The 14,664-nt window shown below is 43.3% G+C and overlaps 1 protein-coding gene across 1 annotated transcript; it reads right to left on the minus strand.

Moving 5' to 3' along the window:
* Positions 1–8,012: 8,012 nt before the first annotated feature.
* LOC139657477 (ankyrin repeat and SOCS box protein 6-like) lies at positions 8,013–13,756 on the minus strand. Its single transcript, XM_071535337.1, has 7 exons — positions 13,709–13,756; positions 13,093–13,235; positions 12,466–12,647; positions 10,432–10,538; positions 10,196–10,304; positions 9,999–10,085; positions 8,013–9,293 (listed from the first exon to the last, which is right to left on the minus strand). The coding sequence occupies exons 2-7, from the start codon at positions 13,200–13,202 to the stop codon at positions 8,572–8,574; spliced, it is 1,317 nt and encodes a 438-aa protein (XP_071391438.1). The 5' UTR covers positions 13,203–13,235; positions 13,709–13,756; the 3' UTR covers positions 8,013–8,571.
* Positions 13,757–14,664: the final 908 nt, after the last annotated feature.

The following is a 14,664-nucleotide window of genomic DNA, read 5'->3' on the forward strand; positions in this document are numbered from 1 at the left end:
ACACAATTACTTCAGAGGCGGGGTGCTTTATTTACATATGCAATATGCATAAGCAAGGTTACTGTGAGGGTGAAATAACCGCGAGATAGAAGGAGAGAGAAGGAGCGGTGCTGTGTGTGTGTGTGCGTGTGTGTGTTTGTGTGACTGGTAGTGGTGGAGAGAGGGTGTGGGGGGTAGGGGGAGGCAGAAAATTGGTGTTATCAATATTTAACCAACCCTTCCAGCATATTTATGGCAGACAATAGAGCAGACATGCAACTGTCTCATGTGAGTGGAAGTGTATTTATTACAGGCTGAAATAGAGGCTGTAAATAGGATGTTCATTGATATAGCCATGCCACATTTGCATGAAATCAGTGAAGAGCCTACCACTTAGTATACCACTCTCAAAGTTGTTTCTTACAAAAAAATAACTATTAACATATCTAATAATTGCGTGTTATAACCCTGAATACATCACAAATACTCATTAGGGAAAAAACTCTACATATGGCAAACAGATGTATGTAATTCAATCGGTTCGAAAGAAGAAAAAAAAGAACGTCAAAAAGCTATGAAAAGGAAAAGAAATAAAATGTCTGGAGCTTTTTTTTTTCACAGACCCATGGCCTCTCCGAAAATGTTTCCATGTGTTGTGTCTGAGCACACTGGGAGCAAAGAAGGAAAACATTCTCTCCTCCAAACCACATGCAACAGATTCTTTCTGAAGCCAAATAAATCAACCCTGTGTTTCAGATCATGTGACACTTTTTGTGCTTTGTGTTATTCCCAACATATCCTGTTTCAACTCCCCCCCCCCCCCCCCATCCCAACTCTTTCTCTCTCTCTCACACACACACACACACACACACACGCACACGCACGCACGCACACACACATTCAGAGTTTCCATTTCCTGTGCGTAAGATCACCTGTACAGACAGAATGGCGTGCTTCAATGCGACATGCTCAGGCAGGAAAACAGGAAAGGGAGTTCAAGGGTGTCCAACATGAAATACTCACAGAGTTAGGGGAAACCCAGAGCTCATGGCAGCACTCCAATTCCTGAAGACAGTAAGTAAGTTTTACTAAGTACACTTTTTTGCCTTAGCACTGCCATTATGTACTCTCCTTTTAGCCTCTACAGATCTTTTTAATATGTATTAAATATCTCTTGATACATATTTGTGTTATGTTTCAATACATTTTAATGACAGCATATGCCTTTTCAACAAATGCTGTGCCTTTTTTTTTAAAGTGAGTTTTCTATATTTTCATGTATTCCTGTTAGACTCTATCATCTATCAGTCATATTTTCCTCTAATCCCATCCATAGGTTTTACTCAGAATTTACTATTGTCGCCCTGTAGAGCTTGGTATATGTGACATGCCATACTGATCAATAGCCCTGTTCTCTGTGGGGTAACACAGTGTTCCCCTGTGCATCTGACAGCCATCCCAAGCCCATTTACTGTCAAATGGGCTTCGCTCTCTTGCCTGAGCACAGATGCAGATTTATGCCAGAGCAATGCCGGTTCTTGCATATTAGATGAAAGCCTTGTTTGCATATACCCGCTCTCTCTCTCTCTCTCTCCCCCCCCCCCTACCCTCCCTCCCTCTCCCCCTCTTTCTCTCTCTTCCTTTTTTCTGAGGCGTCACTTTAATATGTATGCAAATGGGCTGCGCTCCACGGGCAGATATGTGTGGAGTCCTGTCCTGCAGTCAGGAGGTGTAGGAGAGATTGTGTTTGTATTTATGAGGCATGGGCCCTGCCAGTCTTGGGAGAAAATGCTGCGAGTGGTGTGGTGGAGGCTCTGCAGTGCAGGCAGAATGCAGATATGCCAATAACAGAGGTCATGGTTGTCACTAATGATAAGAGGAGACAATTAGACAATACCATAGCTGTAATGTAACCCCCCCCATACACACACACACACAAACACACAAACCCTCATGCCTATTCTCACATCCCTACACCGACATGAAAGTGGTAGCAGAGAGCGAAGCGCAACGGAGCCGACTGAATCGAACCGAGGATGAGATGCTTCTCCTCTCCATGTTGTTATTACAGTGCCTCTTCTCCTCGGCTCTTGACCTGGCTGGCGAGTCCTCGGTGATTGGTGAGGGTAAAAGACCAATCTATCGATCCCACGGATCCCCTGGGGGGTGAGGATCACTGTCAGGGGCTGAGGCTGAGGAGACAAGGTCAGGTCACCTAGGAGAGAGGCACCCTCAACCCGTTTCATCAGTCTGACGCTTCCCAGACAGGCCTCAAAAGCCCGGGATCAATAATATCTCGGTAGCATTAGTTATAGGGAGGAATGAACAACGTAAGAGCTAATACATCAAGATTTCCTCCCATTCCACTGCTTCTATTACTTCTGCTCTACCGAGTCTTTTGTAAAATCTGACTTTCAGTCAGATGTATGTATTATAAAATCACAGGGAACATCTAGTTGAAAATACAAAAAAAAAAAAGTCCTGAATTCATTTCAGATGCGTGTATTGTAAAATTACAGGAAAAAAAAATCTCAATGGAAATAACAATGAATGCCTGGTATTATGTTCAAGACATAAGAATATCTTGGCTTGGTGCCAATCAGTGATCTACCAAGGCAACACACACACACACACGCAGAGCTGTGTGCAAATCAAATGTCTATTCCCTCTCTCTTTCTCTTGCTTTCTTTCTCCCACTCTCTCTCTCTCTCTCTCTCTCTCTCTCTCTCTCTCTCTCGCTCTCAAACACACACACACACACACACACACACACACACACACATCCCTTCCTCCATCATGAATAAACCATACTGTGTCTATGAGTCATATACCACCCCCACATCCCTCTAACCCACTCCCCCTATTCGGCGCTGCTAGAGTAAAAACGCTAATTAACGTGATGGCTAGCTCCAGCTCCTGTCAGCAGCTTGTGGGGGCCTCTCAACCAGGCAGGCTCCACTGGTCTCTGGTTTAGCAGCTCTCTCCCCAACCGCCATCTCTGGAGAACTGGGGCCCCTCATTCATATTCAACCCCAGTCTCAGGCACCTGGAAGCAGCCACCGCCACCTCCATCACACAACCCCCATAGTGTCTATCAGCAGCCCCCCAGTCGAGCCCACCTCCTGTCAGTGCTGGATCCCCCCACTGCTGGAAAAAGACACCCACACACACGCACACACACACACACACACACACACACACGCACACGCACACACACACACACACACACACACACACACACACACACACACACATATCTATGCAAATGATTCCATTCTCTCAAATTAGAATCCAATTGGAATACAAGCCCAAACAGAGAAACTCCATTTAGGAGATGTGGGAGAAACTCCATCTAGGAGATGACACAACCCAACTGATGGGTTGAATCACCCAACGGTGGAGAGAGAGAGAGAGAGGAAGAGAGAGAGAGAGAGAGAGAGAGAGAGAGCCTCGTGCCTTGGTGGACTAGCTCGGTAACCATGACAACGCAGTCGGGAGAGCAAGAAACAGGAACATACAGAATCTGTTTCTGCTGAGACTTGCACATGTGGCACAGTACAGCTTTGCCTGCGAGAAGAAGCGAAGGGGAGGTGTGCGCAGGCCCTTATGAAACATACATGCCCGCTGCCTCTCCACCCAAACCGGTTCACTTCCACCAGCTTCCACTGAGCGAGGCACAACACCAGGATATTATGCTATTCATGAAGCTCATAACCCAGCATTTGGTGGCTGGTGTTTTGCCTTATTCTCAGTTTTTAGTCTTCACTGGATATGGTGAAGTAAAGGCTGGAGTATGTGCAGTAGGTAGAGAATAAAAATCAGATTACTATATACTATTTCCCTCTACAGTCCTTGTTTTTGCCTGTTTTCTCTCCCTGCGCCTTCTAACACCGCTCCCCTTCTGCCTGTCTTTCTCTTTCCTCTTGCTCCCTCTTTCTACAGGCTCAGTCTAACCTCCCCCTCCCCTTTCCTCAAGGGAATAAAGGTCGTAACGCAAATGATTACTCAAACCCGAGTTGCCATAGAAACGCAGTCATGTGACTAGAGCAGGCATGCATAGACCACAACAAAGAGGTGGATCAGGAACCAGCGCTGGAAAGAGCTGTAGCTCGCCTTACTGGTGCCTCAGTGCATTTTCTCAAATTCATGTTTTAAAAATAGGAGAACACGATGCAGCGCAGAGGAGAAAAGGAGACAAAAAAGGAGACTCAGAAAGAACTAGAAGCTAGGACGGTGATTTTAATGAATCTCGGCTGCCTGCAACACTGCAGTGTGCCATATATTCTACCATTCACTACCAACCATAGCATACCAAGGGTGTGTCCTATTCATCATGTCCTTCTTGGAGGCAGAGCCCAGGCGCCAGTTGTCTGGAATTTCTGTGAAATGGCGTCAGTTGTAGAAATGTAGAGGGTGGTGTATTTCTGTGCTTCTAAAATAGGAGTTGCATTATGGAACTACAACTTTTCGGTGTGCAAGCCTTTCACATCGTTCACTCTCACGGAACATAAAATGAGATTTGTTTTATACTTCAATGCAGCACTGTGGTTACTTTGGTTACTGGAACTAACACACAAGACGTACTTGACTAAATACATTTTTAGTATAAATACATTTTCTTTAAGATGAGATACTAACCATTTAAAACCAGCGGCACCTAAGCTTAGCAAATGACTGCTGGCATGTCAGTAAAGCACATTTTAGAGTACTATCTAAGCTATAAGACATCTTAAAGAGTTTGCTTACAAAATAGTGATAAATAAAAATACACTAACAATAGTATAGTATAAGAGTAATACTAAATGCTGTGGTATTTTCTGAGGAAGTTTTTTGAATACTGATTTCGAGCTGAACATACGTCCGAGAAAGATACAGAATCCACTGGATTTTTGTTGAATTTGTTGCAGTTTGGCTGAACATACGTTTTCCAAATGGATAAACAGCATTTTGACACAAAACCCCTTGAATCTAATCTTACAGGATGAAACTTAATAAATTGTACAAGCAGGTGAGCACAACAGTATATGTCAATCCATACCGGCAAACTGACACCTGGTGTAGAACAAGACGGTGGGCCGCCCCAACAGGATTCAGTTATCCGGCCCACCCCCACTGAGATTAGTCCTATGCCCTGCGTGAACCCAGTGACCTGCGACCATCTCTCAGAGCAGAGAGACCAGTCCACCCCCCCAAACACACACCCACACACACACCCATCCACCCCCACCACCACCCGTCTCCCCCACCCATCCAGCCAAAGCTCCACATTTGAAAGTGTCTGGGCCAAACAAGAATAATGTAATAGGAAACAGACTATATGTAAGCCAGTATAGCTGCTGCCACAGTATGGGTCGATATCTAGTGAAAAAATCCTGTTATTCGACATTTGCTTGGTATTAATAGCCATTAATTTTGGTGTGCTCCAACACTACCAGAGCAATAGGACCGAGTACATTTTTTTCTGATGAAGTCACCACATCTGTGGTTATGAACACTCAGTACTGTGTGTGCCTTTCAATGTCTACTCTCTCTCTCTCTCTCTCTCTCTCTCTCTCTTTCACCCTCGCTCACTCAGACATGAATCCACACCAGCACACACTTGTATGTACGTGGACAGGCAAACACGGACACACACAATTTGAGGAGCGTAACCAGGGTGACCCCACACTGCTGGCCATTTCCCCCAAAGTCTGCCTTAACTCCCTCGTGGTTTCCAGCAGCAGCTGAGTGTTCAGTGATGTCTGCAATTATCTTGTGTCTAGACATTGTCTAGTGAAAGACATGGAGATGTACATTCAGGGTGTCTGCGCCCTATATAAGCATAGTCCTGGAATAGTCTAAAACGTCTTTCAATCTGTCTTTGTCAGAGACGTGGTGGTAAATAAAAAAGGTTAGGGCCAAGCTCTGAACTCCAGTCAGTAGTCAGTGTAAAGCCAACAAGCACCAACATAAACAAAAAACACTTATCAGTTCTCACCATAGCATTCAATTCTATTATGAATTTCTTGAAAGAGCCTAATTTTTATCAAACTTACAAGAGTCCGATAGCACTTAATTGTATGCATACTATGACTTTATATCAGTGAGATTTATATTAGTTGGAATCACTAGGTAAACTGAGATTACATGGGTTTACCCTCCAATGCATTTACTTTGTATGATGTGCCATTAAATGCCCTTGAAACTGCACTGCTTTTTATGGTGCCTATGAATATGAAATGGACGGAGCTACCAACTTCTCTAGGCTGTGGCTGGGCTGAAGTTGATTGGTGAGCTGAAAAAAGCAAAGATGACGCCAAGCACTGGTGGAGAATGAAGAAGAAAAATAGAATATTTAAAGTAACGAATGCATGGCTGTGGAACTTTGGAGAGAGCAGAAAAAGGAATCAACAATATTGAAAGAAAGAATTGGGAATAAAGAGGATAACAAACCAAAAAAAGTATGAGGGGTTGTATCCATTTTGGAAAAATACCATTACTTGTACTTCATCATCCAATATCTTGAAAATATAGAAGATCCAGTCAGTGTCATTATTTTGTAAGCCAAGGTCTTATGCTGCCTACTGTCCTTCAGCATTAGTTTTAGCTTTCTGATATCGATCATTTCTTGGAGAAATGTGTAGATGTCACATTTTTATAAGCGTGGATATCTCATTTTGGAATGGAAATCTTCATATGCGAAGAAAGAATTACAGAGAATGAAAAGAACAAGAAAACAAGCGAAACACATGAAGAGGCTTGAAGCTATGGATGAAAGACACAATGGGTTGCAGTGAGAGAAACGGCTATGAGAGAATGAGCAGGTGTGGTGGGAAAGACCCATGGGCTTCAGGGAGAGAATAGATCAATAACTAATTTCAGTACCGAGCTTCACTCGCACTGTTTTCCAATAAATGTTGGATAGAGAGTACTGGCTTAGCCCTCCCCCCCCACTATCTCTATTCTATCACCTTCTGCAAGCAGGACCGGGCTCTCTATGGAAGAAGGCTGTTTTTTTTCTAGCTTTGTATGATTGTTGGCTGGGTGGATTATGCTCCTACAGCTAGTTTATTGTATAAATGTAATCCAACATTGTGATTTCCATGTGTGCTCCCAAAACCATTCCACATATGCCGCTTTCTGTATCTTTGACATACAGGCTTTTTTTTTTTCACTATTCTGCCTCCTGCTTTCCCCCTCTCTCTCTCTCTCTCTCCCTCATTCGAGCAGGCCAATGTTGAGGTTTTGTCAAGAGTATGCAGGGAGATTCAGACAGACAGGAGAGTGAAGCGTGTGTCATGCAGGGCTGCTGCTGCTGCTGCTGAGGCTCTTCTCCTCAGAGGCTGTGACCTAGATAACCAAGAGGAGTTGGAGCGCCTGCAAGCCTTGGAGCCACTCCAGCTCCAGCAATGTCAGGAAGGGGTTAGTTGTGTAACACAATGTCCTATTTAGTTTGCTCGTCACACACATGGACACAAACACATATGTACCCTATGGTGTTCTCGCACCATCATAGTAAATTTCTTTTAACCACTGTTTTTGTCCATTGCAATGTTTTTTTTCCAAGGATGGGATTTACACAAAGGGAGTTGTGTGTGTGAGAGAGAGAAAGAGAGAAAGAGAGGAAGGCAAGCGGTATGAAATTCATCTGAATTTAAACATAACCATTAAGAACGCTTGGTAAAACTTTCCACACCAGCAGCCATTGCAGCTAAATTATGTCACAGTAAACCATGTCAAAACGTCTACACGCACACTCTTCCTGTCATCGCATTTGACAATTTCATTCCTGTTTCTTTATTTCAGTACAAACTCAAGTGAATTTTGGTGTGTGGAACACATCGAACAGATCCAGGAGGTAAATATATAGTAGCAGTTACATTATTTCCCTAGTAGGTAGCCAATAAGGACAATATAGTCATCTTCAGCAGAGCACTGCCACTACCTGGTCAGTCAGAAAACAGTAATATATTGACAAACATAAAACAGTCACACTGCTATTACTGAACAGAACACAGTTACACTGCTAATCAGGACACTGTTGGTGAGAGGCAGGATTGGTTTATTGGTTGACTTTAATGTACAGCGAGAACACACACACAAATCTGAGCTCCACAGTACATCACAAAAGTGTTGAGGACATAAAGTACGGATGGGTGCTACTACACTCTACCAACTTTCATAGGCTGTGTACCGTGAATAACTAAATCACTGACCCTGACGTCCAAGCTTGTTTTGATAAAAGCAATACTGCCATCTGGTGGCATTTATATTGTATTACACCTCCCTTTACAGATGATTCAAGTCACTCTAGAGTAGTTTAATCGTAAGACAACTACAACAGATGTACAAGCTCAAAATCGAATTTAATCACACAATCTTGTATCTTTAAGTAAACATACACACATTGTAAATTTGGCAAAGACCATACACACTGTTGGAATTCAACAAAAAAAAGGCCTCAATGGTAACTTTTAAGATTTGTTAGATTTAAGTTGCATTCACAGATAAACGTTCAGACATTTCAAACAAATTATAACAGGCCTGCTCAGTCTCTCATTTCAGACTGAAGGTAATCTAAACATAGCCAGTGGCAGATAGTAGCCCATTTCCTCAGCGTAGGCTATGCTGGGGCCTGAAGCAGTCCCAGCCAGGCTTTGCACTATATGTGTGTTCAGGGAGAAGGAAGTCTTTCAGTCTGTCCGGTAGTGGCAAGGCCTTCACTCTATCCTCCAGGGGCCAGGGCTGTAGGTGGCTCCTTATGAAAGCCCTACAGAGGCAGCGCAGAGCTGGAGGGCTTGCCTCTTGCTCCACCACGCACCTGTGGAGGTCCAGCAGAGCCTGGGCATGGGTGTGAGAGTCCTGCTCAGGCACAGGAAGCTCCGGCCTGGGAGGCAGAGGCAGCGTGGGGAAGTTTACCCTGGCTAAGTCGAGCAAGACCTCAGCCTGCTCCAGGAGCTCAGAGGCACGACTTTCATCGGTGCACTGCTGCAGGACGGTCTGCAGCCTGTGGAACAGGAGCCTGTAACCCGACCAGCAGGAGGCGCCGTGGTAGGAGCAAACAAAAGAGGCTCCGCTTTGGAGTAACAGCACAGCCAGAGGGAAGAGCAGGTCAAAGTGCTCCAAGCTGGTCTGCGTCAGGGAGGGCTCTCCGTCCTCGTTCAGACAGCAGCTGGGGTCGGTACCGTGGGCCAGCAGTAGCTTGGTGGCTCTCAGGCAGAAGTTGCCGATCTCTGCAGCATCCTCCATATTGGCCTCCAGAGCCTCCTTAACCAGAAACACCAAAGAGGACTCAGCTGTTTCTCCGTCTGCAGTGGCAGCATGAACATCAGCACCTGTACAGAAGGAGATGTCAGTCTAATATTATTGTGCATTATTTTGCATTTGAGTACCACATTTAACACTTAAACCACTGTTATGTGCACAAGACTCATACATACTACATCTATACCTACTATAAAAGACTTGAGAGTATGATGCCTATTCATCTCTATGGACTTGGTTGGAGTGTTACAGGCAATACCTATTACTCTTGCAGCCACATGTAGCCTGACTAGATAGTCAGTGACAGTGGGAGCTAATACATGAAACTGCTCAGATGAAGACATGGAAGACAAGACCACCAGGTAAAAGAACCCAAGTCTGGTCTGCCTCTAGTCATGAATATCTATGAGAATACAAGTAGACTGAGGAGACTGATACTTGTGTGCAGACTAAGAAAACACAGTTTGTGTCCCCAAATAACATCCTGAAACTGGAAATCTTGTCCCTCTCAATATCAGTCAGATGCTTCATGCCTAGATCACAGGATTGGTTCTGCTCCATTTTCAGTTAAGTTAAAAACTGTATGTGCATATTTTAGCCTGACAACTCCGGACAGCGTACTTTGATCTCAAAATGCATACAGTCGGGCAGGTATGCATACTAACACCAGTTTCTGAATGTAGTAGTTTAGACATGTTGCTGTTTGAGATATTCCTGAATAACCAAAACTGGACAAGCAGGCTAAGAGAAGATGAAAGGCGTTTCACAGCAAGTACCTCTCTGGAGCAGAAGTTGGATGTTCTCTGTGTTGTGCACGGTGAGCCCATCGCTGCTCACCAAGGCATGGAGCAAGGATGTTTTTCCTTTGGAGATGAGAGACCAAACAATCAGTTTTTTGTAAAATAAATAAATAAATACATAAATAAATAAATAAATAAATAAATAAAGGTTTTCAAAAGGCTGGCCAATTTACCATTTTTATCCCTTGCGTTCACATCGGCTCCCAAGTCCAGCAGTGCGAGCAGGCAGGGCAGTCTCTCCGACTCCTCACTGGCAAGGTCCAAGGCACTGCTCTCATGGATCTACAAAATAACATATATAGTTACCCTCAAAAAACACTAAGAAATCAAAGAGGACACAATGAGAACAAGAGAGGACATAAATGTAGGACTTTTCCATTCTTAGTAGCCCTTTGCCTGTGAGACTCACCCTGTCCCTCTTTTCAATGTCAGCTCCATGCCCGACCAGCAGCCTCACCATGCTCGGCCTGTTCCTCAGAACTGCTATGTGTAGTGGATTGTAGTAAGATACCGGGTCTGGGGAGTGGAAACAGACAGCCACATTACAAAGTAGACTGTTTTAATGATGTTGCCACTGACAAAATCCCGAGGGGATCCTCACATGGCGTATTGAGATGGTCAAGGATTATCTGAGGAACGGAAAAAAAGAAAATTAAGCTGAAAAACTAAATGCCCAATTTGGGAGGGATGGATTCCTTGTCAGAGAAAAGGACTGTGAATCAGAGAGATGAAGAGAGCTGCCCACTACTACAACTACAACTGTCTGGGCAAAGCTACACAAACTGCTGGCTATAACCCGGTATAGAAGGAGCTACTCTTACCATACTGAATTATTTCTTAATTTTGCACCTATGGTAATACACATTTTGGAAAATAAGCTCTTTGACCAACCTTCTGGTGAGCAACAAGCAGATTGCTACTATTTTTTATCACAGTATCTCCAGTGTAAAGTTTGCTGTAGTGCATATCCATTATTCATTATCCTGTTCTGCTATGCCCTCATATGCTGGAAGACGAATCAATCAAAAAGGATAACAAAAGGCTGTGAAATTAGCAAAAAAGCTGTGACTATTGGGTGCAACTTGAGTCCCTGCACAAAGAATACAACAACAGACTTGCATCTTAAGTTCAAATCATCCTCAGGATATTGCTCACCCACTTTACCATATACTGATGCAACACAGAGGTTGTTTAAGCAATAGGTTTATACTTCCAAGATGTCTACAGAGAGGTTCAACCAGTTGCTTGTGAGGTTTTGAAATGAACACAATGGAATTGCACCTGTCCCTGATGTTTCCCAGTAGCACAGACAGCGATTGTTATATACTGCATGTTTCTGTATATTACTGATATATTCTCCTCTGGCTATGTGAGCGGTGTCTGAATTATTCTGTGCACTGGAACACTTGTGGGATCAGTTAACTTCTACAACTACATATGCCAACGCTTCAGCACAGCGCTCGTTTGATAGATGGTACAAGCTAGCATAATCTTAAAAGTGAGGGCACAGGACAGTAAATGCTGGGGAAAAAAATAATAAGGAAACTGGCATATTTCTGGATGCTATGTGGGAGCATCTGACAGTGTTAACTTTTTTTGGAAGGAGGCATTCAAGAAACCTGAAAGATGAATGAAGCAGTCTCTGCCAGAATCCCCTAATTATGTCTCTGGGGAAATGTATCTCTACTACCACCAGAGGTCACCACAGCAGAGTTTGGCTTTGCCCTAGCAGGTTTTTATCACAGCAGCAAGACATACTGTACTGTACTTTGCACTGCAACTTGCTACAAGGGGAGACTTATTCTCCCAAGTGTAGATAGATGACAACTTCCTCATTTAACCTCGTACATGCTTGCAAAGTGTCAAAATGGCAGGTCCACTGAAAGGTCTAGAGTATATTCTGGCATTAAACATTGCTGATGAATTCAGAGCACAAATTCATGTTCTTGTATCAGAGACCCAGCTTCTGGCAAGTTGAGAGAACCCTCTGGCAGAATCTAGATGGTATCAATCTTTAACTAACTCAACTTCCCAGAAGGCTAGCCGCCTCTCCACACAGTGAAAATACCTTTTCTTATGCAAAGAACTTGTCACAGCCTGTAAACTTAGACGATGGCTTATTAATGTAGGTCTGCGCCTGACAATATGATGACTTTTGTAAATTCCTGTTATACGTTTCACTCTGTGTAAATGGACTGGAGTTGTCCTTATTAAAATGAGCATCGCATTGAATTTACAAATACACCCTTGTTGACTTGACTGAAATACTGTGTGTGAGTGACTAATCTGAACAGGATAATATCATTTTCTTTTGTTCATTTCTCTATACAGAATTCTTGTTGCTTATTAGGTCAGTGACTATTTTGTTGAAAGACTGTATAATGTCTTCAAAATGAAAAATGAATGGACAGCATTTAAAGCATACCACCTCATCATCTCTCACCTTCAAAGCTGAGATCAGCTCCGTAGCGTAGAAGGATTTCAGCTGCATACACCAGGCCCCTCTCAGCCACCTTAAACAGAGCATAGCTGATGCCCTCCTCAAACACATCTGACTGGGACTCTCTCTCCAGCAGATCCACTAGGGAGCTGCACAGGCTGTCCTTGTCATCTGGGCTGCTGGCCCTGGCAACAAGAGGAGAGAGTACCACTGTTTAAAGGCAAACTGTATGGATTGGCACCAGTGTTTTCCTCTACATTCATTTGGCATTGGCAGTGGTTGTGACCTGCAGCATGAACACTACCACCCCTGCTAATGAAAAGGGGAAATTTACATTGTTATTTAGGTTAATTTTCCAATGACGGATCAGTATTAGAAATAGTTTCTCAAAATAAAAATGGGTTTAGCTAGAAACTAGAACCAAAAGTGGGATCACAACAGTTGTGGGTGTGGAACCAAAACCAAAAAAAATACTATCCCCCTCTGCTGCATAACTGTTTTAGAGACTGACTGGCACGTGACTTAACGGCAAAAGATCAAGGGAGTAGCCTAAAATCTGCACACAAAAATAAATAAATAAATAAAATAAAATAAACAATTAACCAAACAAAACTATGGCTTCAGCCTCACCTCTCCTCCTGACTACTGGCTCCTTCCTCAAGCCCCACGACACACAGCACAGCATCGACCAGTGGCTGATACTCATAGATGATCCTTCGAAAGCCATGGAGGAAAGGCATGGCTCCTCTCTTCACACTGGTTGAAAGCTGGACCTACAAAAACAAATGTAAAGGTGAAAAACTGTGACTGTCAATGTGAACGAGACTGCGATTCAGATATATCCATACTAGTGGCTTTAGCAGACTGATAGGCAAGCTTTTCTTGCTTATCTGTTCTGTTCAGCTGAACTGTCTTTTGTGGAGAGATGAGACTTTACGTTAGCTGGTATATGCTAGCTTGCTTAGCCACGTCAAGGCTTTACAGACTATAGCAGACTATTTTATCAGCCCAATTCTGTCGTTTCGGATAAGGTGCCAACCGAAGTTCATCATTAACAACAGCCCATTTGACTTTTTGTGTGTGCTACGTGAAGAAGAGGGTGCCACTGTCTGTGCTCCGACAAAAAGTTCTGTTACCTTGCTAGCAGGCGAACGTTAGATGCTACGTTAGATACCACTAATTTATATGATAAATTACATTGTTTGAGTAAAAAAAGGACACTTTGATAATACAGTAATCTACTCACGCCAGTCACCGCTTATCTTGCTTTCAAACAGGAAGTTTCCACGCCCACATCGGTCCGACACTCTTCTCATTCCCCGTAGAACACCAACGGTAAGTAAGGTTCCTCATTCCGCGAAGGTGACAATCAAAAGGTGCTAACAGGTCTGATCAATTTTACCATTTATAAACATGGCAATATGTGCAATCCCAAATAGATGCGTTATTATTTCATCAGCAGTATTGCAAAATGAGCACCAAGCATCAATATCATCCTTAAATGTAATAAGGTTTGTTTTAACTGGATACCACCATATGTAGTATTTTGATGCACACACACACTAATCTTGCTGTGCAATGACTTCTCTCTGATGTCAGAAAACCATAAGCATCACCAGACTGTTATTATCGTAGCTGAATGTTCTCTTTACAGCTTTTTTGCATTTCACTGGATCTCTATTAGAATTCAGCAGTGGCTCCACTTGGCTCTAAATTATCTGAGGCAATACGTGCTTAGGGGTAAATGAGAACAAGTAAACAAGAACCTGAGGCATTAATCCAGTTCTGAATAATCAGTGACATAGCTTCCAGATTGGGATGCTTAACTGCAATTTTTTCTATTGAACTGTATTTTTCTATTGAACTTTCAGCCCACCAGGGGGTCTCATAAATAATTCCACAAGAAAAAACAAGCACAATTCCATCACAATTGTTACTTGTATATAAATCAACATTAAGTGAGACATAATTAGCCTCAATTTTACTCAGAGGATTGGAGAGGAAAAGGAAAACCCTCTGTCAGGGGAAAGATAATTTATCAAAGAAAAGAAGACATTTTCTAAGTTGACTGTGTGTCTCTCTGCAGGGTGCTTCAATAAGGAGAACTGATGTAAAGGTCACCAGAAAAATTCACAATCTCGCTAGACTCAAGTGGAGCCGTGAGTGGTGCTAACCTGTGTGATGGGGCTTGCATCAAAATGA

The sequence above is a fragment of the Centroberyx affinis genome, unplaced genomic scaffold (genome assembly GCF_046629955.1).
Source record: "Centroberyx affinis isolate AG114_WGS23_722 - 3 ecotype Tasmania unplaced genomic scaffold, CSIRO-AGI_Caff_v1 ptg002689l_1, whole genome shotgun sequence".
NCBI lineage: Eukaryota > Metazoa > Chordata > Actinopteri > Beryciformes > Berycidae > Centroberyx > Centroberyx affinis.

Coding starts and splice junctions, on each gene's coding strand:
- LOC139657477 (XM_071535337.1), bottom strand. CDS start 13,202: ATGCCTTTCCTCCATGGCTTTCGAAGGATCATCTATGAGTATCAGCCA. Junction 12,648..13,092: donor GCCAGTAGTCAGGAGGAGAG/GTGAGGCTGAAG, acceptor TCTTGTTGCCAG/GGCCAGCAGCCCAGATGACA. Junction 10,539..12,465: donor AGCTGATCTCAGCTTTGAAG/GTGAGAGATGAT, acceptor TCCACTCCCCAG/ACCCGGTATCTTACTACAAT.